We start from the raw sequence: 23,941 nt of genomic DNA, 5'->3' as shown, positions 1-23,941 counted from the left end.
TAATAACCAATTATGGCAACGTTGCAATATACAAGGTTCATATATAAAAGTCAATTGCTTTCTTATATACCAGCAGTGAATAAGTGAATTTGAAATTAAAACCACAATACTATTTACATTGACAGCCCCAAAATGAAATATTTAGGTATACATATAACAAAATATGCACAAGATCTATATAAGGAAAACTACAAAACTCTGAAGTAAATAAAAAAAGAACTAAATAAATGGAGAAATAGTCCATGTTCACGGATAGGAAGACTCAATATTGTCAAGATGTCAGTTTTTCCCAACTTGATCTATAAATTCGGTGTGATCCCAATCAAAATTCTGGCAAGTTATTTGTGGATATCAACAAACTGATTCTAAATAATACAGAACTGGAATTATTGTTACCCAGATCTAGTGTCTGATTCAGCCTTGTCATTGGTCCTAGTTAATCACTGAACTCAAGCTCTGGTCTCTATTTCACAATGGTTTTGAATTAGTCTTGGTGCCATGCCTACTACTGGCCTAATTTTAGCTTTGAGCACCATTTATGTCTGGCTTAGGTGCAGATCCTGGCTCTGTTTTGAACGCTTATCACACACACTATATCAGAATGGGCTTTTTGCTGGTCTAAGTATATCGGCTTTTCTTTAAAACACCTAGAAGTTAACAAGAATGAGTATAGGAAACTGTCAGGCTCTGCTCCTTCATCATCCTGTGTCAGGAGAGGGCTTTTGGTTATATATAAAAAGCTGTCCACTATGATAGGTCTGAAACAACAGGGCAAATTAAAGATGCAAAACCATATTTTAATACATTTCATTTTTTAATTTAAGTTTTACATGAATAGACATTAAATAAATATAACTATGCTCTCAATAATGTTGCTGTAGGATAAAACTCTCCTCCCTTTTTAGCTTAGATATCTAGCTTAGAATATCACTTATCTCTTTTGGGAGTGGTTTTATTTCCCTTACCCATTCTGTAATACCAGTGAGACTAATCCTCAAATATGGATCAATCCAATCATACATTACAGACCCATATTAATTATAAATCTCAGTTTCAATTATACCCTTCATTTATCCTGGCTTTTCAAACTTTTCACTCTTTGAAACCCCAACTTTAAATCTGTTTCTCTTTCAAGTTATTTTACTTTCTATTTCACAGGGAAAAAATGAAAGCTGTCAGGCATAAACTACCTCATCCTTTTTTATAGATTTTTATTTGAGAGCAAGAGAGAGAGAACACGAACTGGGGGAGGAACAGCAGGAGAAGCAGACTCCCTACTGAGCAGGGAGCCCAGATGATTCCTGAGCCATCCAGGGATTCCAGGATCATGACCTGAGCTAAAGGCAGCTGCTTAATGACTGAGCCCCTCAAGTACCCCATAAACTACCTCATTCTTATCATCTACTACCTCTTCTTCCCACCACACCCTTCCCAAATATATATATATATAATTACCTGGACATATCCTTACTATCTTCCTTCTTCACTTAAAAAAAAAAAAAAAAAAGAAAATCCTTCTCCCCATCCAAAGTTAACTCTTCCACTTGGGTTTAACTCTTGTCTCTCTTCTGGGGTATTATATCTTCAATTGTCCCCTTTTCTCTGTTTTTCATTTCTCTCTTTCTGCTGTCCATCCCTCTCAGTATTTAAACAACTCAGATTTCTCCCATCTCTTAAATAAGAAAACAATGTTTCCTTGACTTTGGATTTATTCCTTCCAATTGCCCTCACTCTTTCCTTTTACAATCAAACCTCAAAGGAATGGTCTGTACTCACTATCCATTTTCTCATCTTCATGTAGTTTTCATCTTCACGTGGTCTTCAACTTACAACAGTTGGGCATTTCCCAAAGTTTTCAGATTCTAAGTGCTTTCATTTGATCTTTTTATTGCATTTATTGCCATTGATTATGACCCCTCTAACCTCTCCTTTTTTATCATCACTCTTCTGCATCTCTGGACGCTTTTCAATCTCCTTTACAGGATACTCTGCTTTGGCCACTTCTGAATGTTTCTCAGCCTACCAGAAATATTCCCTGGATATCTCAAGCAATCAGATTCAACGTGGTAAAGACCTGCACTCATCATTTCACTCCTAAAAAGTCTTCCTCCTTTAATTTTTCCCAAACTGATGAACATTTTTCAGTTACCCAAACAAATTACCCATCCTACAAAGCAAAGTACCCCCCCTTTTTTTTGCCTCTGCTATTCAGGCAGTCACTAAGTCTCTCGTAATCTTACCACCTTACTATCTAAATTATCTTCATTTTCCTTTTGTGTCTTACTGCCACTGACCTAATTTAGGATCCTGTTATTTCTTACTTGATCTATTTTTACTAATACCCATTTCTCTAGGGTCAAAACTCTCCCATTCATCCTTTACACTGCCAGATAATTTTTTTTTTAAGATTTTATTTATTTATTTGACAGAGAGAGATCACAAGTAGACGGAGAGGCAGGCAGAGAGAGAGAGAGAGGGAAGCAGACTCCCTGCTTAGCAGAGAGCCCGATTTGGGACTCGATCCCAGGACCCTGAGATCATGACCTGAGCCGAAGGCAGCAGCTTAACCCACTGAGCCACCCAGGCGCCCCCAGATAATTTTTTTAACTAATCATTTCACTTTGCTGTTAAAAATCCTTTGGCTCCATAACCGATAAAATAAAATTTAAAGTCATTCATACAGAATATGTCCACCTTCTGTTAGGATATGGCTTCACCCTATTTAGTACGTCCTTCTCACAGTCTACACTCCAACAATACTCTACTTGAATTGTAATTTTCCCAAACATGCTATACTCACTCAAATCCAAGGTCTGTGCAGTTTTCTGTATGTGAAATGCCTCCCTTCAGCATGGAGTAACCCTTCTCATTTAAGTCTCATTGCCAGTGGTTCCTCTTCTGTAAATCCTTTCCTGACCTCAAGCTGAATGATGCTTTTCTTCCACAGGCTCTCATGGTATTTCAGACACACTTCCATTACAGAGCAATTATCATAGCATATTGTAACTACTTCCACATCTGTTTTACAATTAGGCTCTTCTTTGAAGAGCTATAATTTTGTTTGTTTTAACATTCCCAGTGCTATGCACAGACCCCCCTGTGTAGTAGAGGCTGTATGAATGTACTGCATGCATTCATGAATGGAAACTTGAAATGTTAAATATTTTCCCATATTAATTAAAAAGTACTATGTACTAGGATGCCGTCTGGTGATTTTTACACAGGTGAAAATGAACAACTAAAAAGAAGTGCTGATCTTATGAAAGAAAATTTTAAATCTCATGAACAGGTGAGTTTATATACTTTTATATTCAATCAAATTGCTGTACAGCATTTGTCTTGTCAAATTAGAGAAAAAGGGGGGTTCTCATTAATGAGGACAGTCAAAATTTGGAAAGGAAATAAATATGTGTATATGTGTGCCAGAATTTTTAACAAATACAAATCTTTAAAGAAATAATTTGAAGGACTCAAGTCTCTTTGAGACTATAATACACTAATATATCACTTGCATTTTTTTTTATTTCCCCCAAAAGCAATATAACTGTTGTGTTACATATTTACATATTTTTTAATTATGTTAACAGAATTTTTACTCTAGAGTATACTCTATTTTTTCAAAGATTTTATTTTTAAGTAATCTCTATACCCAACACAGGCTCGAACCCATAACCCTAAGATCAAGGGTCACACACTCCACTGACTGAGCCAGACAGGCACCCCTAGAGTGTACTCTATTAAATAACACTTTAAAATCTTTTTATTACAAAATGAATGAGTCTTTAATCTTTTGGTTTGAGTAATCTGTTGTACTTTTATTGCATCATCCAAATGAAAGGAGGATTTTATTTGGATCACCAATTATTTCTCTCCCAAAGGCTACCATACCCTCTGCTACTTTTTCTTTTTTTTTTTCCATAGGAACAACATATGACAGCAATTATAAAACAGATAACACAGTACCTAGAACATAAAAAGTGCTCCATAAATGTCAGTTCCCACTGCCCTTTGGGAGGCTTATTATAATTTTTGTCTCATCTCCCAAGAGCCAATATGTCAAACTCTGGCAGACCTAAGGTTTCCAAAACTCAAACTGGATCTTTATCAAGCTTAGAACTTCAACTTGAAGGATCATTTCCAAATTCAATCTGGTCCCTCACTTGAGATAATTTAAAATATCTCTGGAATATATCCCACCCTTTATTTTTATTTTCCTTTATCCCTTTCTTTTCCTCTTTCCTATTCTTTCCATATTTGCTTCTAAAGCTCGACTATGTGTATAAAAGTTAGGGTATAATTGGGGCAGAGAGAAGGGGGAGAAATCGCTGCCTTCTTTCTCTTCTAAAATGTCAAACCATAGAATATTGCTTTGCCTAGGATACTTTAGGAGTTTTCAAAGGGGTGGAAATTAAAGAGAAAATACCATAATCCAAGATTCAGAAGTTCTTAATTAGCAGCTGTTCAAAGCAAACTAAGGATGACCTCAATCCAATGAGAAGTCTCTAACACAAAATATCCAGGCACATCCAAAACATATGGAGAACCACTCTCTAGAAAAACACTCAGGAGGTACTGAATGACCTTATTTATGAGACTGGAAGAGGTTTTATAATTTGCATACAGAGGATCCTTAGATTTTATAAAAACAAAAACACAACATGGGGGTTTCCCCTTGTAATTTGAAGTTCCCAGAAGGTGAATGAAAAGAAGGCAACCAAGAATAACTTCTTGGGACTTGGTCCCCTTAGAAAGAGGAAAGGATTAGATTCCTCAGAGCTGATACAGGCTAAAGCTGGGGAGAAGAACCTAGTGAGGTATAGCCAGGCCCGAGCCCACCTATTAAACTAGCCTTTTTGCCTGGAGGCTGGAGTGAAAATTCTCTTTCCAGATTAACAGACGCTTTCCACTTCAGTGTTAGCATCTTCCCACGGCAAAATCAATGGGGAATGGAAACATACATAGACTTGTCTCTTGTGGTTCCTCAGAACAGCAAGTGCTGAGTCAGGAGTAGTTTATGAAGGCCAACTCTGGTTGCCCATCTAGAAATCTAGATACATGCATGTGAAAGGTGGCAGTTTGAGATTCACCCCTATATTCACCTGCCAAGATTTAATCACTGCCAATGGTTAGATAGGTTTGGCTAGTCCTATAAGTTGCCAGGCAGGTTAAGTAGCACAAGCACTTAATCTTGGCACACGTACCTCCATGTTTAATTACGGACATCTAACCTCAATACCGCTGAATATCTGTTGAAAGCTGTGAACACGCGGAGAAAAATGCTCAATGGTACACATGCATACATACTTGTATCTAGTTTTCCTACAATTTCAGAAAGTTAATGGATCATCAAAAGCCCACTTCCTGGGTCTAGGCTAGGAAATTTTGACTTAAGTAATTCTTGTTGGCACTCTTATTCATTCAACAAATATTACCCAGAGATATACACTGGGAGTTGGAGTTACAGTGGTGAGTAAAACCAAGTCCCTTCTGTTAAGATGTTTAGTTGAGAAGAAGCTTTTCTTGAACCTCGTGCCTTCATTGACGTACCTTTCTCAGCATCTATTTTACTTTTATTCTTGCTGCTTTCCCTTTTCCTGCCTGCATCTTGGGCCCAAGAATGGTTTCTTTATGTAGAAATATCCCTCTGGAAAAATTGTAAATTTTATCTTGGGTGACTTTCTCTCCAACACATCTCGGAATGCCCCTCAGCACTTAGCACAATAATCACTTCCATGCTTTAGCAACCGAGGAAACCAGTCTCGGGCACCTGGTGAGAACTTCTCCACTCCCAAATTCATCGTTCTCTAGCCTCCTCCTCATAAAACTAACCCTTACCGTGGGTAGTACCTAATCTCCTTCTGGGAATTAGGGATGTGTATATAATTTTCAGAAACAGGCCACATTCAAAGGATTCATCTTACGTTACATTAAGCTTGCCAGCTATCGAATAGAACCAAATATTGTCTCTAAAGTATAGCTTTAATGGACATATTTTAATGCTATCATGGCATTTATTCATTAACAATTAGCAAAATATTTTGAGCATCTATGATATGTTAAACACTGGTGATGAGTATTCAGGAAGCAAAGATAAGAAGACGTTGTCTCTAGATGGTTTCTATCTCCTTGGACCAGAAATTGATCCTTCTCAAAGCTACTCATTCGGGACATAAGCAATATCCCTCTAGATATGATTACATATTAAAAATTAACATGAACTTTTAGAATTTCACCTTTCTAATTAATGGAAGGTTGTGTACACATATTTAATTGAAGAATTAATATATATATTTTAATCTTTAGGAATATAAGAATAATATTGCCAAACTTATGAGTGAAATGAAAATCAAAGAGGAGGGATATAAGATAGAAATAAGGAAACTTCATCAGGATATGCAGGAAAAAAGTAAGTTATTTTTAACTTACTGAATTCTAAGACATCACAAAATAATTTAAGTACATGTAAAACTTTTTCAGTAATTGCCAGTATTCTTGAATGAACATTACCTTGATGCATTTTAAGTTTTGTACCTTTCTATATATTTATGTGATATAAATTACAACATTTCTAAACTGGATTTATATTTTTTGCACTTGCCATTACTTAATATGAAACAGCTAATGCCCTTATAAGATTATAGCAAAATGTATAATTAATAGCTTTGATATTTAGTCTGTATATGGAATATTATTTCAGTAATGAAGTTTTCTTCCCTCACTAAAGCAGGTCTCATGAACTTACACTGAGCGTTAATTGGTTTCACGAAAGTAATAAAAACTTTTCTTAGTATGGGCTCATACTTATGTACAATATATGAAAAAGTTTACTGGAAATGTATAAGTCAGAATATAAACCTACATCTACAAAGTGTTAGAAGAAAGCATAGAAGATAATTTTTGTGAACTTGAGTTATCCACAACTTCTTGGAAAGAATTAAAATGCACAAACAATGAAGGAAAAAAAATTCTTTTTTTTTTTTTTTTTAAGGAAAAAATTCTAAATTGAACTTTATCAAACTTACTAACTCTGTCCTTCAACACTCTTAAGTACGAGACCCTGATCCCAAAGACTGAATATGGCTCCAAAGCATTGGGGAAGATGGGGGGAAAAGAAATCTCTCAGCAGAGGGGTGCCTGGGTGGTTAAGTGGGTTGAGCCTCTGCATTCAGTTCAGGTCATGATCTCAGGGTCCTGGGATGGATCCCTGCATCGGGCTCTCTGCTCAGTGGGGGGGGGGGGGGGCTGCTTTCCCCCTCTCTCTCTGCCTCATTCTCTGCCTGCTGGTGATCTCTGTCAAATAAATAAATAATCTTTTTTTAAAAAGCTCTCAGCAGAGAAAAAAAAGCCAATACATATAGAGGGGGAGATAGGACATTCTGGGGAATAATAATCCATCTCCTACCTTTTCTTTGTGCCCCATGGAAAGGTTAGCAAGTAAAAAGCCAAAAACTGACTAGGGCTGGATTCTTTGACTGTTTGAATTATAGGATAAAAAATGGAAGTGATTAAAGGTTTTGTGAAGGTGATGGCCATACTTAGAGGTATGCTTTAGGAAGACTAACCTGGCAACAGTGTATAGGGTGTAAGGACTTGTGATTGAGAGCCTGGACACAGAGTCCAAGTGAAGAAAAACAAGGCTTGAAACTAAGTAAGTAGTGGATTGGTCCTGGATGGAGAGCCCTTATTGGTGGGGCTTGTGGATGAATTGACTCTTTTCTCCCTAAAGTTGGAAATTTCTTTGAGGCTCCCATCCTGAATGACATGGTATCAACAATAGGAATAGGAAAGTTGAGAGAAGAGGAAATTTGATGAATCATAGAGATGTGGTGTGAATATGACAGACACCCAGTCATGTGGAATAGAGTTTAGCGGGGGTTTGATGTAGCTCTGAAATCATCCGGTAACTTGGAGCCCTCTATATCTAGGAACCCAGGCTTTGTGTCCCTCTTTAACTAGTAAGTCTCCTATTCTTTATTATATATAAAATATTTATGTATATTGTGTGTATATATATAGACATATATGTCTATATATATATAATGTATGTAATTGATGTTTAAGAATACAAATCAGTTTATTTGTTCAAAAGCACTTCACAGGTAATCTTTGTGTTTCAAGCAATTTGCAGGGGTTTATCAAAAATATATAAAAGCTTACCTGTGTATAAATTCTTTCTAAACCATGTTTTTATTAATAAAATCTACTTTCTGTAGATTGTTTAAAATGCTAACTACAAATTTATAAGATTTTTGAAATGTTAAAATGAATTAACTTTATTTACTTTTGTTCAGTTGAGTCAAATGAAAAAAAGCATAAAGAACTGATAGAGAAAAAGGAGGTAGAAATTTCAGAGTTAAATGCAAAGTTGAGAACTCAAGAAACGGAGAAACAAAGTGAAATTATCAAATTACAGTTAGAGGTAAGTATGCACGAGTTTGCTAAATTTGAAGATGCATCCCTTAGTCTAAATAGGACTTTTTTTCTTTTTTTCATCACAGTGAGATAAATTTCAGGAGACGATAAAACTGATACACAGTTTATCCTCACATACATACACAGGCTCACTCTCCATCACATGCAGCTCTCAAACATCGGACACAGCTAGCTACCTTGCCTTTCAGCACTTGGCCTGAAGGTGGGACTCTTCAGTCATTGAAAAGGTCCACAGAGAGGACTGTTTCCTCTGGGACAGGAAACCTGCAAATCAGCATTTCCCACACTGTGTAGCTGAGTGTAGGCAAGCATCATAGGACCACTATTCATTCCAGCGATGGAGCAAATGTTTCTAATCCTTAACACTTTTCCCTCTTCGGCAGAAACTGTGGAACGCTTGTAAACCACTTAGAAATTCCTTCAGCTTTATTAAAAAGATATAAGTTGGGGCACCTCGGTTGCTCTGCCTTCAGCTCAGGTCTTGATTCCAGGGATTGAGCCCCACGTCCGTCTCCCTGCTCAACAGGAAGCCTACTTCTCCCTCTCCCACTCACCCTCCTTGTGTTCCCTCTCTCACTCTGTCTCTGTCACATAAAAAATAAATAAAATCTTTTTAAAAAGAAGAAGAAGAAGAGACAAGTTGCTCTCTAATAAACTTGTGGAAAATACCATACAGGCAGACAAATCAGATTTTTTTTTTTTTTTTAATGTTCAAGGGACTTCAAATAAGGCATCTTCAAATAAGGCATCTCAAAGGCTACAGTTCCAGTTCCAAGGTCTAACTAAAGCCCTTTCAGGAGGTTGTTTAACCAGATGTCAGAATCTCTAAGACATGGATGTTTTGAGAATGTATTTATTCTTTAAAAATTTTTTTTTTTGCAAAAATAAAATGACCTGTAAGAATGACTTATGAGAATTTTTAAACCTGATTCAGTTTAATGTCAAACCAATAAGAGTTCAAACTAAAATTATATCCAAATTCTACTACTCAGCCTCAATGATTTTACAGAAGGGTAATACGAGTTTTTACCCCATGACTGTTGACTACACTATTTTTTCTTTACTAAAGGACATTCATGGTAACATGAAAATATTTTTACCCATCTTTATGTTAACTAGATTCCTAATCCTGGTTATCTAGATTGCTTCCTAATGTCTTAACAAAAAGATTATGCTGACTCTATCCCAAAATCTCTAAGGTACTGCCCAGGCATTTGGTACTTTTAAAAAGCTCTCCAGGTAATTTAACACGCAGCAACGTTAATCTTGTTTGGGTGTTCTTTGCTCTTTCTTAAAAATTGTTCCTTTAAAGGAAGACTTCTCTATCTTGTGTTATACAGAGAATATACTTAAATCACAGATTATGTTAAAAATATAATGAATTATGCTTATATTTATAGAAGCAATTGTTTTAGTTGTTTAGCTAGAATGTTCTCAATAACTTTCTTTTTTAAACTTGATTCAGTTTGATGCCAAACTAGCAAGAGTTCAAACTAAATCAAAATCATATCCAGATTCTACTGTTTTGCCACAGAGTATCTACAGAAGGGTATGTGAGATTTTCTTCCATAGCTATTTCTTAAGAAAATATTTTCTTAGTGTGTTTCTCTAAAAGCTGTCTAGTATTTACTAATGATATACTTAACGATTTTTCTTAAAATATATCACACAATCAGGAAGATCTTGGGTTTTGAATAATCTTTAAAAGTCACTTTCAATTTGGGGTGCCTGGGGGGGCTCAGTTAAGCATCAGACTATGGGTTTCAACTCAAGTTATGATTTCAGGGTCATGAGATTGAGCCCTGCATTGGGCCATGTGCTGAGCATGGAAACTGCTTGAGAGATTCTCTCTCCCCTTCTCCCTCTTCCTGCCCCTCCCCACTGAGTGCTCTCTATAAAATAGATAGATAAAACTTTAAAAGTCACCTTTAATTTAAAATTATAAATCTTAGCAGTAAATTAAAACATTACAGAAGTCTTTGACTCTTTGGGCCATGTAAGGAATTCTGTAATACATTCTGAACTAGGGGTGACCTACTATTCCAAGTTATTTAGGCACTCAGATAATGGGTTTCTTTTTGTTCAGCTCCTTTATGGTTTAGAACTTCAAGCTATATAGGGAGAAGGGAATAAACTAGAACAAATGGTGCTAATACATATTTTGGTATCTTTATTCCCCTTTTACCCCATAAGCCTCCTGAAGATAAAATTATAAATCTTTCAAAATAAGCTCTTTAAAAATACCTACTTAAGACAGAAATGCAGTTTTTACTAGGTTTTTTGTTTCTTGCATTTAATCCTCCTGTTTCTGAATTGCAGTAACAAATTTCATTCTGCTTTATTTAGAAGCTTCAACATCTTCAAGAAGAAAAAAACAAGGAGATTGCAGTTCTTCGGAATACCATTCATGATTTAGAGCAACGCCTCTCCCTTAACAAAGATTCTGATCTTAAACCTACTGGGAAAGGTTCTTACCTTAAGCGTAGACGGTTTTGAGTAGGAAAGTAAATTCATTAGTTGCTACCTAATTTCTTTAAAAGCAGTTGAAAGGGACGCCTGGGTGGCTCAGTTGGTTAAGCAGCTGCCTTCGGCTCAGGTCATGATCCCAGCGTCCTGGGATTGAGTCCCGCATCGGGCTCCTTGCTCATCGGGGAGCCTGCTTCTCCCTCTGCCTGCCATTCTGTCTGCCTGTGCTTGCTCTCTCTCCCTCTCTCTCTCTGACAAATAAATAAATAATATCTTTAAATAAATAAATAAATAAATAAATAAAATAAAAGCAGTTGAAAACTTACTTCTATCATTGATAGAACATACTGCCCAAATAATAACAAAGAAAAAGGAGAGCTTCAAACTTTTTAAATTGAGTTTATTTAAACAAATCCACATCTGGCCAATCGTGTACTACATTCTTGCTTAACAGTATTAACCATAAAGGAGTTCAGGTTTATAGGCCTTAGTTTACCTATTGAACCATCATGGACTATGGAAATACTTTCTAAACAATCAAGAGACAGACAACATTCTTTTATCTTTTCCATTACAACTCTCAAGACAGACTATCTCAAATTTAAGAGTATGATATGCTAGATAAAGAAAATAAGATATAGGGGCTTCATTTCATACAGGATAGTGAAAATCAAAACTCTTAGATATACAAAGTGTAAGTAGATATTTAAAATGTAGTCCTAGCAAAATAGTCATGTGTCAGTATTTCTAGAACTTAAAAGAAGAATTCACTGAGTTCTTTAAAGGTTTAATCAATTAAAAACGTAAGATTTAAAAGACAATTTTTTTTGAGAAATAACTAAAGAAAAAAATGGAAAACATGTCTTTGTTGTTCCTTCTCCATTCTAAATTGCTAACTATCCAACAGAAACCCCTAGGTCATAGTTTATGTCTCTGTTCTCATTAAAGCAAGTAGAATGCTGGAAAAAGAAAAAGAAAAACATATTAACCAAATGCTGCAATCACCTTTATAATAAAATAATGAAAACATGGTTTGGGCAAAAATTTCTTTGATTTAAATTTTAAAATTTGGAAGCCAATGTAATAGATTTCTCCATGTTTGTACAAATCCAATTCTTATTTTTGGATCAGTATTAGACAGCTTATAAAATGCTGGAAATGAAACTGTCCAGACCTACTTGGGGAGTATGTCTTATTTAACTATTTAGTATGAAGGTCATTTTCACATTTTGGCCTTATTTTTTCAGCTTCAATTGGTGCTGGCTTCTGTGGGCTGAAGCTGCTGACCTGCTTGTCAGGCAGCTGGAGGCAAACGTCACTGTCAAGATTCAATGACGTTCTCCTCTGCCCAAAGTCCCTGTCAGCTGCATAAAGAGGGGAGGGTTTCCTTACATTGTCAGGTGGTTGCAGACCCTGTTTTTTCAAATATCAGATGACGTCAATGTCAGCATCAGCTGCGAGGAGCCAAGCCTGAATCTTTAGGCAATGTGCAGAGTAACTGATTTATACAACCCTTTCGTCAGAGCTGCTTTTGTGGGACAGAAAGTTGTAAACCTTCACTCCCTGCTGGCAGATCTCAGTTCTCTGGGTGGCCCTGTCTCTGGTGGGTCTTGTGTTTACGGTGCTGATGAAGGCCTTGAGGAGCGGGATACTCAGCCGCATCTGGGGCTTCTGGTGGCTGAGTCTCCGAGAGCTCCTTGTTCCCATGATGCTGATGCCCATGCTTGTGATGGTGGTGGTGGTGGTGGTGTGGCTGGGGAGCCTCCGTTGTGTTTCCCACAGTAGGCGAAGATACCATTTCACAGAAGTCTTTAGCTTCCAGGGTCTAGAATAAATTTACAATCACTTATCAATAAATGTAAAGATTTAGCAAGAGTGCACAAAAAATGATTTGTAGAGCTAAAATATGTAACATTCAAGCCAGTTAATTAGGATTGAACTGGTTTTGTTTTTCTAGCATTATATTAATGAGATAAAAAATCTGAAATCGGTTTCAACACCTAGACTTACTAATATTTGCTTTCCGTCATACCTAATTACAAACTGCTTCTTCTACAAAGTCTGCATTTAATCCAAGATTCCCCAAGCTTCTTACAAGGGAATGAACATTAATGTTTTGCAAATACGTAAAATACAGCATAAGCCAATTAAAATTTAAGAGTTCACCTAGGCTTCTATACGGGTTAAATCAACAGAATTCAAATTTTCCTTATCAAGAGCATTTCCCAAATTTTTAAGAATTCTGAAGAAGGGGGTGCCTGGGTGGCTCAGTGGGTTAAAGCCTCTGCCTTTGGCTCAGGTCATGATCTCAGGATCCTGGGATCTCTGCTCAGTGGGGAATCTGCTTCCTCCTCTCTCTCTGCCTGCCTCTCTGCCTACTTGTGATCTCTCTCTCTCTCTCAAATAAATAAATAAAATCTTCAAAAAAAAAAAAATTCTGAAGAATTAAGAGACAGATAAGGCTTAAAAAGAACACAAATGACCTTACTTACATCTGCAGAAGGAAAACTAGATTAACTGGTTAAAAGAACTTACCACTGATTGCAGTAAAGTCAAACAAATATCAAGTCTTAGAAGCAGCTGAACTACACAGAACCTTTCACACCTGTATCACTTTATCATTCTATTCAAATATAATGCTATATTCTAAAGCAAACTAATTTCTGATAACTCAAAAATGCCAATAAACTCTGCTCAAAATGAGTCATTTTTCATGCCTCAACTTACGCCAGGAAATGTTTTGAACTTCACTACTTTTGTTACTATGTCCCTCCTGTCAGGCTGTGGGGGGCAAGGAGCAAATCCTGCCAATCTTCCACTGAGCAAGAGATTCCATTCTGCATCAAACTAGTTAATTTGCTGCGAGTCTTTTTTTTTTTATTGTTTTGTGTGCCCACAAATCATAGCCTCAAAGCTTACAGATAGAGCAGCGTCATATGAAACTTTTACCTAAAGTGATTTGTAAGCGCAGTTAGTCTTTGGTCTCTCACACTGATCTTCTAAGTGTTCACCATTTTTGAAAAGTTAAAAATTCCACTGGATTTTTGCATACAACTATTAAATGGTACTTTTAAGAATTCAATGTAATTTTTAAAGTTTGTATTCAAATTCCAGTTAGTTAACACACAACGTAGTATTAGGTTCAGGTGTACAATATAGTGATGCAGCACTGCCATTCAACACATGGTGCTCATCACAACAGGTGCACGCCTTAATCCCCATCACCTGATTCACCCATCCCCTCCATCCCCCGCCCTCCCCTCTGGTAACCATCAGTTCTCTGTAGTTAAGAGTCTGTTTCTGGTTCTTGATTTGCCACCCTGCCCCTCTTTTTCCCCCTTGGCTCATTTGTTCATTTCTTTTTTTCTTTTTTCTTTTTTTTTTTTTTTTTGCTTTATTTCTTTTTTTTTTTTCCCAAAATTTTACTAAATTCCAGATAGTTAACATTCAGTACAATATTAGTTCCAGGTGCAGAATTTAGTGATTCATCACTTACATATAACACCTAGTGCTCATCACAAGTGCCTTCCTTAATGCCCGTCACTTGTTGAACCCATCCCTCCCTCCCACCTCCCCTCCAGCAACCCTGAGTTTGTTCTCTATAATTAAGGATCTGTTTCTTGGTTTGCCTCTTTTTTTCCCCCATGTTCATTTGTTTTGTTTTTTAAATTCCACATACGAGTAAAATCATACGTTATTTGTCTTTCTCTGACTATTTCACTTAGCACAATACTCTCTAGCTCCATCCACACCGTTGCAAATGGCAAGATTTCATTCTTTTTCTGGCTGAATAATATTCCAGTGTGTGTGTGTGTGTGTCTGTGTACACACATATATTCCTTATCCATTCATCAATCAATAGACACTTGGGCTGTTTCCATAATTTGGTTATTGTAGATAATGCTGCCATAAACAGAGGGGTGCATGTATCCCTTAAATTAGTATTTTCTTATTTTGGGGGTAAATACCCACTAGTGCAATTCCTGGATCATAGGGTAGCTCTATTTTTAACTTTTTGAGGAACCTCCATACTGTTTTCTAGAGCGGCTGCACCAGTTTGCATTCCCACCAACAGTGTAAGAGGGTTCCCCTTTCTCCACATCCTCACCAACACCTGTTGTTTCTTGTGTTATTGATTTTAGCCATTCCAACAGGTGCGAAGTGGTATCTCACTACAGTTTTTGTATTTCCCTGATGATCAGTGATGTTGAACATCTCTTCATGTGTCTGTTTGCCCTCTTATATGTCTTCTTTGGAAAAATGTCTATCCATGTGTTCTGCCCCATTTTTAATTAGATTACTACGTTATTTGGTGTTGAGTTTTAGAAGTTTTTTATATATTTTGGATACTAACCCTTTATCAGATATGTCATTTGCAAGTATCTTCTCCCATTTCATAGGGTGCCTTTTAGTTTTGACTATTTCCTTCACTTTTTGAGAATTTAATATTATAAACAATTTGACAAACTTAGTAACAATTTGATAAATGTTTAAAATATACCACATAGTGTTCTAAATGTTCAAAGATTGGTAGCAGTAGTCTAATTTCAAAAAACCAATTACTATATTTTATCAATCCTACATTTTATCGATCCTACAATGTATTTTTTTCACATTTTAGTGTCTTTAAAATCAGAATGCATCCTACTGTTGATAGTGTTACAACATTGTGTCCTACCTTGACAGAATTTTTTTTAAATAGTACATAAAATAATGTGTCATTTAATTGATGGCATCTAGGATACAATGAAATAGGAAAAGTCCAATTTGCTTTGGCATATCAGATATATATGGATATTATTCCTATTTCCAGGTGGCTCATAAATTTTAAGCATTTATGGGAACTGTTTCTGCCTTTGTTTAAATATAACTGGGTATAATTGTAACTATTAGGCACTTGCAAAAATGCAAAATACTAAAATAATCCCAGAATATGAGGAATCAATATTAGCTAGCATTTATTAAGCACTTAGAAGTCAGACATTGAGTTAATAGTTTATTTGCATTATCTCAGTCTTTCCCTCTCTAAAAGCAGTAGAATAAGCTTCATAGGATTATAACAAAGATTAAAATGTGAAAATTATATAACTAGAGTAATTAACCTGTTGTGCTTAATAACTAAATTAGTTAATTAAATAGTTCTTTAAAAATTGAGGTGGCTTTCATACATATGAAAAAATCTGAAAGATGTATAGCTCACAAATCAAATTCAGAATTATTTTTAGGGGTGCCTGGGTGGCTCAATGGTTAAGTATCTGCCATTAACCTCTGACCCCAGAGTTGGGCTCTCTGTTCAGTGGGGAGCCTGCTTCTCCCTCTCCTTCTGCCTATCACTCTGCACACTTGTGATCTCTATCAAATAAATAAAATCTTTTTTTAAAAAAGGAATTCGTTTAAACCTGAGTTTAACTTTTTCCAATTTGCCCTATTAAGGAAAATTGTTTGGAATTATTTTCCTTTTTCAACCTGGGGGAGGGGTTCTAGTTAGTATAAATTAAAATCAATTCCTTGAGTATCTTTTCATAAACCATATTTAAATAGAGAGCTTCTTATAACAAGGAAGAAATATTCTCACAGTTGTTAGAAGAGAAATATCAGTAATGAGTAGAAAATCTATTCTGTTGTGAAATAAACACGGTGATTCTGGCTGCAAAATGGGCAGACAGTGTAAGGGCTTCACGGAAAAGCTGAACCTTGACAAATTAAGTAGCTGTCTGGGTCCCAGTTCCATTTCAGGTAATGCCATGAATTAGTTTTGCTATCAGTATGCTCCTACGTGAGCATATTCAGGATTTTACAATAATGTTATTTTATGTTGGCTGAATTCTTTGAGCACTTTGAACACATGCAGTATCATTTGGTGATATTTGAAATATGTGATCTATACTGACTTTTGTTTTCAAAACTCCCAGATAAAAGCAGGAATACGGATCTTGAAAAAATGTCTTACAGTACATGTTACATAATAGAAGGTATGTGTAATTATAGAAATTACTGTTGTTTATTTTTCAACAGAAACACTGATTAGCTAATTGGTCTTGAAACAATTTAGATAGCTCCTAAAAGATTTTCTTTTTTCTCCCAGTAAAAATAATTGAGAAAAATAAAATACCGTGAGAGAGCAGTTTCCACATTTCTCTTCACAGTAAGCAATCTTAATGGCTTCTTCTACATATGGGAAAGTTAGGAAGGAATAAGGCAAACCAAGATGGTATACAAGACGGCCACATCTGAAAAAAAGGACAAACACAATATCGTTACAATAGTTTCTGTACAGTGATCGTATATAAGCAGTTTGGGACGTGTATTGTTGGCTTAATGGTCTTATAACGAAGACCCATCCATTCACAACTTCAGTAAATTTCCTTGAACGGGGTCTCAGATGAGCTCCCTGGCACTGAATACCACCTTAGGTCACAGCAAGGATACAGTGAATCTAATAAAAGCATTTCAAAATGTTATAGATAAGCCAACATTAATAATATCAAAACTACGTTAAGTTTAGTCACTATGACTTGGTCAAATACAGTTTGGTAAGACACATAAACTCTACCAATGCCCAAACCATTGATTTATTATAAATTGGGCTCTGCAAATCACATGAGGTTTTCATAACTACTATGGCAGCACAAATTCTACACAACAAAAAATTTACAGTGTAACAAAAAATTTCTTAGCAAGTAGCCCATTTAGTTAAAAAATATATCTGATGCAGGGGTGCCTTGGTGGCTCAGTGGGTTAAGCCTCTGCCTTCAGCTCAGGTCATGATCTCAGGGTCCTGGGATAGAGCCCCACAGTGGGCTCTCTGCTTGGGGGGGCAGCCTGCTTCCCCCTCTCTCTGCCTGTTCTGCCTACTTGTGATCTCTCTGTCAAATAAATAGATAAAATCTTTAAAATACATACATACATATACATATATCTCTGACGCAACAAAAATTTCAGCATAATGAAAGAAATGGAATTACAATATTTGGTATTCTCAGAAATGGTGGAGTTGAAATGTCCTTCTTGCCCACATTTTACCCAGGATATATAACATTATGTGAATATCAAAGAACTACACTTTGCAACTATCTAAACTAGAAGTTTATAGTCTGAAAAGAACACATAATATTAAAAATATTTAGAGTATTATGGTGACTAAAATAACACAATAAAAAAAATATTTAGAGTAAGATAAAGTAGGGCTTAGTCCTAAACAGAGTCTGGCTCACCATTTCTGAGAGTCCAAAGAAAACAGGATCAACTAGTCATGTTGGTCATATCAAATAATGTAAGCAACTAGGTTCCCTCAAAATACAAATGTTTTATTCATTCAAGGGATCAAACACAGATTTATGCAGATTAGACCTAAATTATTAACATACTTTATAAAGAGTGACCTACCTGAATTTCTAAACTATTAATCAGATCAGAGATAAGCAAGTGGTCTGCAAAGTATAGTTACTCATCTGCAAAACTCTCAGGTTAGAATTGTCCATGATATGCAAATTGCTCCTTCTTTTTCAGAATGCTAATCTTGGGCGGGGGGGGGGGGGGGGGGGGGGGGGGGGGTGGCTGGCCTATAGTCAATTTTCTGTGTTTCCCTGTTAGAATGGTGGATTCTTTTGCACAAAAGAAAGTCATTTCAAAAACATTAAAACCTGGGCGCCTGGGTGGCTCAGTGGGTTAAAGCCTCTGCCTCCAGCTCCGGTCATAATCCCAGGGTCCTGGGATGGAGCCCCACATCGAGCCCTACATCGGGCTCTCTGCTCAGCGGGGAGCCTGCTTCCTCCTCTCACTGTCTGCCTCTCTGCCTACTTGTGATCTCTGTCTTTCAAATAAATAAATAATCTTAAAAAAAAGACAATATTAAAACCAAACATTTTAATGTGTTCACTCTGAGTATCTGGTAATAAAAACAAAAGAAGATGTCTTATTTTAAGTCACTTACTCTTAAATGCAAAGCAGGTTATGTTTTAATTTGGTGTGTGTGGTGTGTGTCATACACACCTGTCATATATGAGGAAGTCATCCTTTTTCCCATTTAAGAGTGTCCAGACATCTGTTTGGTTTTCTTCTTGTTGATAAACAGGAATATGCTCTGAAACCTTATTTTTAAGATTCATATATTGTAATTGAGAAGAAAGTCCTTGATGATTAACAACAACGTAAGAGATGTTCAAATATCCTTCTTTCTCCAGTTTTACTCGCAGGTCTTCCAATCTGAAATATTTGGGAAAAATACAAAAAAGGAATAATCTCATTTATTAGTGACTTCTCTCTCCTCACTATTTTTTACATGAAACTCTTTTGCTATTTTTTACTTCTATCTCTTCTTTATATTGTTGTAAAAAACTAAAACTTATGTTTTTTCAATTATTTATTGAATACTTGTGCTCAGTTAAAACCTCATGCTAAATGACTGCACAAGCAATAACTCATTTGGTCCTCAAATTAATCTTACAAAGTGTACATTTTTTAATCCATTTGACAGAGAATTCTACCCAATAAATACTTACGGAAGAGCCTAACAAATATACTTATATTTGTTATACATATAATTTATATATACATATATGTATTTGTGAAATGACACAGGACATTTGATGGCAAGTCTAGTGTTGATTCTCCTCCAGCAAAGCACTCGCATTTGCGTCCTCTATCAAAATAACTAACACATTTGCAGGATTACATTTTAGAACATTTCATTACACAAGTAATATATATTTAGTAAGACATTATAAACTATGGGTCCATAAAATGAAGAAAATTTTTCTATAATCCCAGGAAAACCACAATAAATGCTCTGGTATAGATCCTCCTAGTATACTCCGTTCTAAGATGTTTTAGGCAAACCTGTATAGTTTTCTAAAGATGTGACTTAATAAACACACCTTTTCCATTTCTATGTTTCTTTTATGCATATATGTATGTGTTCAATAGCTTTCCCCTTTAGAAGTCCTGGAGCACAGAATGACACTCACCGGGATGCCTGCAGAATGCACAGGTATCAGCTGGCTTGAAGAAGGGCCACCACTGTCACTGAACCACTTGAGTTCAGCATTGGCTTCTGATCTCCTAAGCTCCACTCTGGAGGTTGCTTACAAACAGTGCTCTGTCCCTGGCTCTCTGTTCCTCCCCCTGGGAGGAGACAGAGAGCCAGGGCAAGCCCCAGGCTTCTCCACATTGCTGGGGTTGTCCTGTAATAGAGGAAACCTTTCTGTCATCTCCACAGGTGACTTCACAGTCATAACCAGGGATTTCTATAAATCCAGCCAGTGCCCTCCCCCTTCCCATCAGCAGCTAGCCCGGCCCGGGATTCCATCCCAGTGTTGCGGGGCTCGTTATGTTGGGCCTGCCCGCACCAATCTTCCCACCCAGAAGGGGTTAAAAAATCCGCCAGAGGCAGGGGAGTTGTCCAAGCATCTCTGAACCACATGGCTTGGCCAGAAACTTAGTAAAGCTGTGGAGACCTGCCTCAACAGGCAGCCAACTACTTGTCTAGAAGATAAAGGTTTAGAAAAATTTTGAGACTGTGGCCTCTATAGTCAAGTAACATTCTGCAAACAAGATTTTTTGAGATGCAGGCGCCTGGGTGGCTGGGCCGGTTAAGTGGGTTAAGGGTCTGCCTTTGGCTCAGGTCATGATCCTGGGGTCCAGGGATGGTGCCCCACATCAGCAGAGACTCTGTTTCTCCTTCTGCCCCTCCCACATCTCATGTCTCTCTCTCACACACACACTCTCTCTCTCTCTCTCTCTCTCAAATAAATAAGAGCTTGGAGATGCAAGTTCTGACTGCCGCTTTCTGCCCCCTATCAATCTAAGAAAGGAAGGAAAAGAGCCAGCATGGAAAGAGAACCCAGGAAGAGAGGAGGTGGCAGTGAGGGCAATTTGCCACCGTGAAGGTGGCTGAGGTGGGGCCCTTAGCTCGCAGGTTCAAGCATTCTGCATTTCTAAGTCTCCTGGGTATGGCTCTTTTGTTCCTCTTACTCTTTAAAGTCTAGCTCTACATTAACAATAAAGGGTTTGAATCTTTTCAGGTATAAAACCGCCTCCCAAATTGTTACTACCACATCTGAGGTAAATATGACCAAAGAAAAAACTCTGACCAAGGAGATATGCCACAAATCACTGTCCCTCTACCACTCCAAACTCCCTGCAATCAAACTCTATGTATTGGCCACCATGACTTTCAGGAAGTTTCTGTGACTAGATGGCATGCTCTTGGGTAAAAAGATGCCCTCCTCTAAGTAGAAAAGTTCAGTATCTGACCAGAAATATCCCCCAAACTAAGGCTAACTCTCCCAGCAGTGAGGTACACATAAAACAAGGGATCCTTAAAGAGGTAGCAAAAATAGAAACTCATTCAGCAAAGATGAGCAGAAAAAGAAAAAATCCACCCAGGAACAGGCTTATTCTGATATAAAAGTCCATGGAGAGACAACATTCTAGAACTGGGAATTTGGCACACTTTCAGGCACTAATCTGGGATAAGAAAGTAAAAGTACTTTGGGGGGACACAGGGGAGGGAAAGAAGGTGGGCAGCTAATGATCAGTTACCCAGAATTAATATGTGTACAGAAAGGCTAGAACCAGATTGAGTGGGGCTCTGGTGCACTGGTTGATGTGGACAGAATTTTTAAAAACCTGACTATCTTTCACGTCATTTAACACCACAAAATTCCTACCTGTATAGGGTATCTTGATAAGAATCTTACTAAAAGAAAAGAGAGGGAAATTAAATGATTTATTAAGTCCATCCCAACTACTCTAATATTTTTAAGATTCTACTATTTAAAAATAGAGCTTGCATCTGGACTAAATCTAGGGGATTTCTTCAGGATGTTATTTCTACTGATGGCACAATTACCCTTATTATAGCCACCACTCATTGAGCATTTATGGAACTCAACACGGTGGTGCTAAGCACCTCCCCATAGCCTGCCAGTTAATCCTTACGACTGTGGGACCATCACCCCCGCCTTCTGCAGCTCGGGAAACTGTGGCTGAGAGCGAGTTCGGCATCTTGCCCAAGTCCACATAGGTGTGAGTCACAAAAGAGGCTGGATTCAAACCAGTTCTGCTAAATTCATTAACAGCTATAGAAGCCAGGGTTTTACTGGTTTATGCCTAAGGAAGGCAAAGAGAACATCAAAGTATTTCCATTTGTTTTGTTTCTTACTAGAATGGAGGACGAGCCCCTACTTTCTAGAACATAATTTCAGCAGCTATAGGATCTTCAGCATAAATTCACCACTTGGTGAATTCATCACTTCACCATATACATATCCTCTCAAGGGGCTAAATAGTAAAGATAAATGCCTCATTTAGTTTTTTGATGAAAAAAGACATAAAGCCATTGGCCTAGGGTAGTGGCTTATGCAGTTCACACAAACTTTTTTCTATTGTATAATCAATAGGCTGTTCAACTTATTTTCTTAGGATCATTTCATGCATAATAAACATTTGATTATCATGGCTATCAGATAGCTACGTTAAAAATAATGAAGATAGATAACTCAACTGGAAATACTGGAAGCTATTTAAAGTAACTGTCAATTTCACTAGTCCTACCACTTTTCAATCACCAAACAAGATTTTTGACCACATGCAGACTTACGTCTGATTTGAATTCCCCCATTAAAAGGCAAAATATGCAGAAACTACCCCCCCCAAACTCCAGGCTGGCCTCTGAGGGCCCTTCCTTGTTCACCTGAAAGTATCCGCTCACCTTGTACACTGCAAAACCCTGCATTTCATCAAAGACAACCTCGTCCACGCAGTGGACATACCCTGCTCGCCCCCCACCCCCCATACCAGGTCTTGTGTTGTCCCGTGCGGTGATTTCCGAAACCGCTCACGGTACCCCTGGACATTTCCACAGCCTGCAGAATGGCCACAACTGTCTCGACCCCCTCAAACCCAGGGTCTGATTGTTCCTGAGATTCTCTGCATTTCCGTGGGAGACAGTCAAGCCTGAACACGCAATATCACCTACAAAACAACACAACTCTTTGCAGAGTTACCCCTGTCCAGCAGGCAGGGCAGAAATCTGCAAGGACTGTGCCCCGCCCCCCAGACAGAGCCTCACCTACCCCACCCAATTCCAGACTCTTTTGTTCTCTTCCTTTTGTATTTATTTCTTCCTTTTGTATTCTTTTTATTTCCTTTACCCGTGTCCCTTTTTGAAACTCTATCCTAAGGACAGAAACATTTTATCAGGCTCAAAATCAAGTTATTTACCAAACTCTCAAAGAATCAAGTATTGGCAAACACAAAGTTGCGACTTACACAACCCCTTCCAACCAGCCTGCTTCCTCTCTCTCTGCTCAGCCCCGCAGCTCCTCCAAGCCACAGCCAGAGCCCTGGTATTTATAGTGCTGTTGTTTACCTCGCTCCAGCCATAGTCCAAAGTTCATTGCCGGCTCTGGCTGTGACCTTCACAAGCAGAGCAAACCCTTGAACGGATCATTATAAACAACTTAGAAGAAAGTAACAAGTCCTGCCAAGCAGAAAATGAGGAGAAAGTTTTTTTTGCAATTACTGATTTATTCCCTATCCTTTTCAGTCACCCCAGTATCTAGGATTTAATGGTACAGTCGGGGGCGGGAGGAAGGACTAAGGGTAAAAGGGTTCCAAGTCGTGTTCTTTTTCAATCTATAATAGGGAAAAACATCCGCTGAGCCAGCAAATGAAGTTGCTGCTTTTTTTTTTTTTTTTTTTTTTAAGGAGGGTTTTGTGGCTTTTTTTTTTTCCTTCTGCTCTGTGGTGGTCAGGTTAGCCTATCCCAGACTGTGTGAGCTTTCTTAGAAAAGTCACCTGCTATTGCAGAACTTTTGGTCTCCTGTGGTTACAGACCTGCTTGGATTGTTTGTCTGTGTTTAAAACTTGGATCTGTGTGGAATCTCACAACACCTCTGCGGGGTCACTGAAGGAAAGGAACAAGAAACTAGGCCTCCTAGCTGTGGGAAAACCAGGCCTCATATTCTCATCACAGATGTCCTACTCCTTGGAGGGCCTATGAATCCCACAGAATTTTTTAAGAATTGAATATGAAATA

General features: G+C 37.5%; 2 protein-coding genes across 3 annotated transcripts in view; one reads left to right on the top strand and one right to left on the bottom strand.

Moving 5' to 3' along the window:
• The window catches only part of LOC111140774 (coiled-coil domain containing 152), a 29,977-nt gene extending 19,048 nt beyond the window's left edge, over positions 1 to 10,929 (top strand). The window contains 5 exon segments of the mRNA XM_022492962.1: positions 3,225 to 3,289; positions 6,304 to 6,406; positions 8,292 to 8,419; positions 9,899 to 9,982; positions 10,780 to 10,929. Coding sequence (XP_022348670.1) covers positions 3,225 to 3,289; positions 6,304 to 6,406; positions 8,292 to 8,419; positions 9,899 to 9,982; positions 10,780 to 10,929 — 530 coding nt within the window.
• Positions 10,930 to 11,281: 352 nt separating this feature from the next.
• On the bottom strand, positions 11,282 to 23,229 carry LOC111140874 (selenoprotein P). Of its 2 annotated transcripts, none has more exons than XM_022493107.1 (5): positions 23,173 to 23,229; positions 19,866 to 20,081; positions 18,892 to 19,104; positions 17,012 to 17,129; positions 11,282 to 12,724 (listed from the first exon to the last, which is right to left on the bottom strand). In XM_022493107.1, the coding sequence occupies exons 2-5, from the start codon at positions 20,066 to 20,068 to the stop codon at positions 12,122 to 12,124; spliced, it is 1,137 nt and encodes a 378-aa protein (XP_022348815.1). In that variant the 5' UTR covers positions 20,069 to 20,081; positions 23,173 to 23,229; the 3' UTR covers positions 11,282 to 12,121. The 2 variants fall into 2 exon arrangements, with proteins under 2 accessions (XP_022348815.1, XP_022348816.1); XM_022493108.1 differs by having other exon boundaries at positions 23,125 to 23,228.
• Between the last annotated feature and the right edge of the window lie 712 nt (positions 23,230 to 23,941).

Source organism: Enhydra lutris, unplaced genomic scaffold, assembly GCF_002288905.1.
Source record: "Enhydra lutris kenyoni isolate GAN:26980312 unplaced genomic scaffold, ASM228890v2 scaffoldscaffold5, whole genome shotgun sequence".
In the NCBI taxonomy this organism is placed as follows: Eukaryota; Metazoa; Chordata; class Mammalia; order Carnivora; family Mustelidae; genus Enhydra; species Enhydra lutris.
The sequence above is the reverse complement of the archived record's forward strand: the minus strand, read 5'-3'. Positions and strand labels throughout refer to the sequence as shown.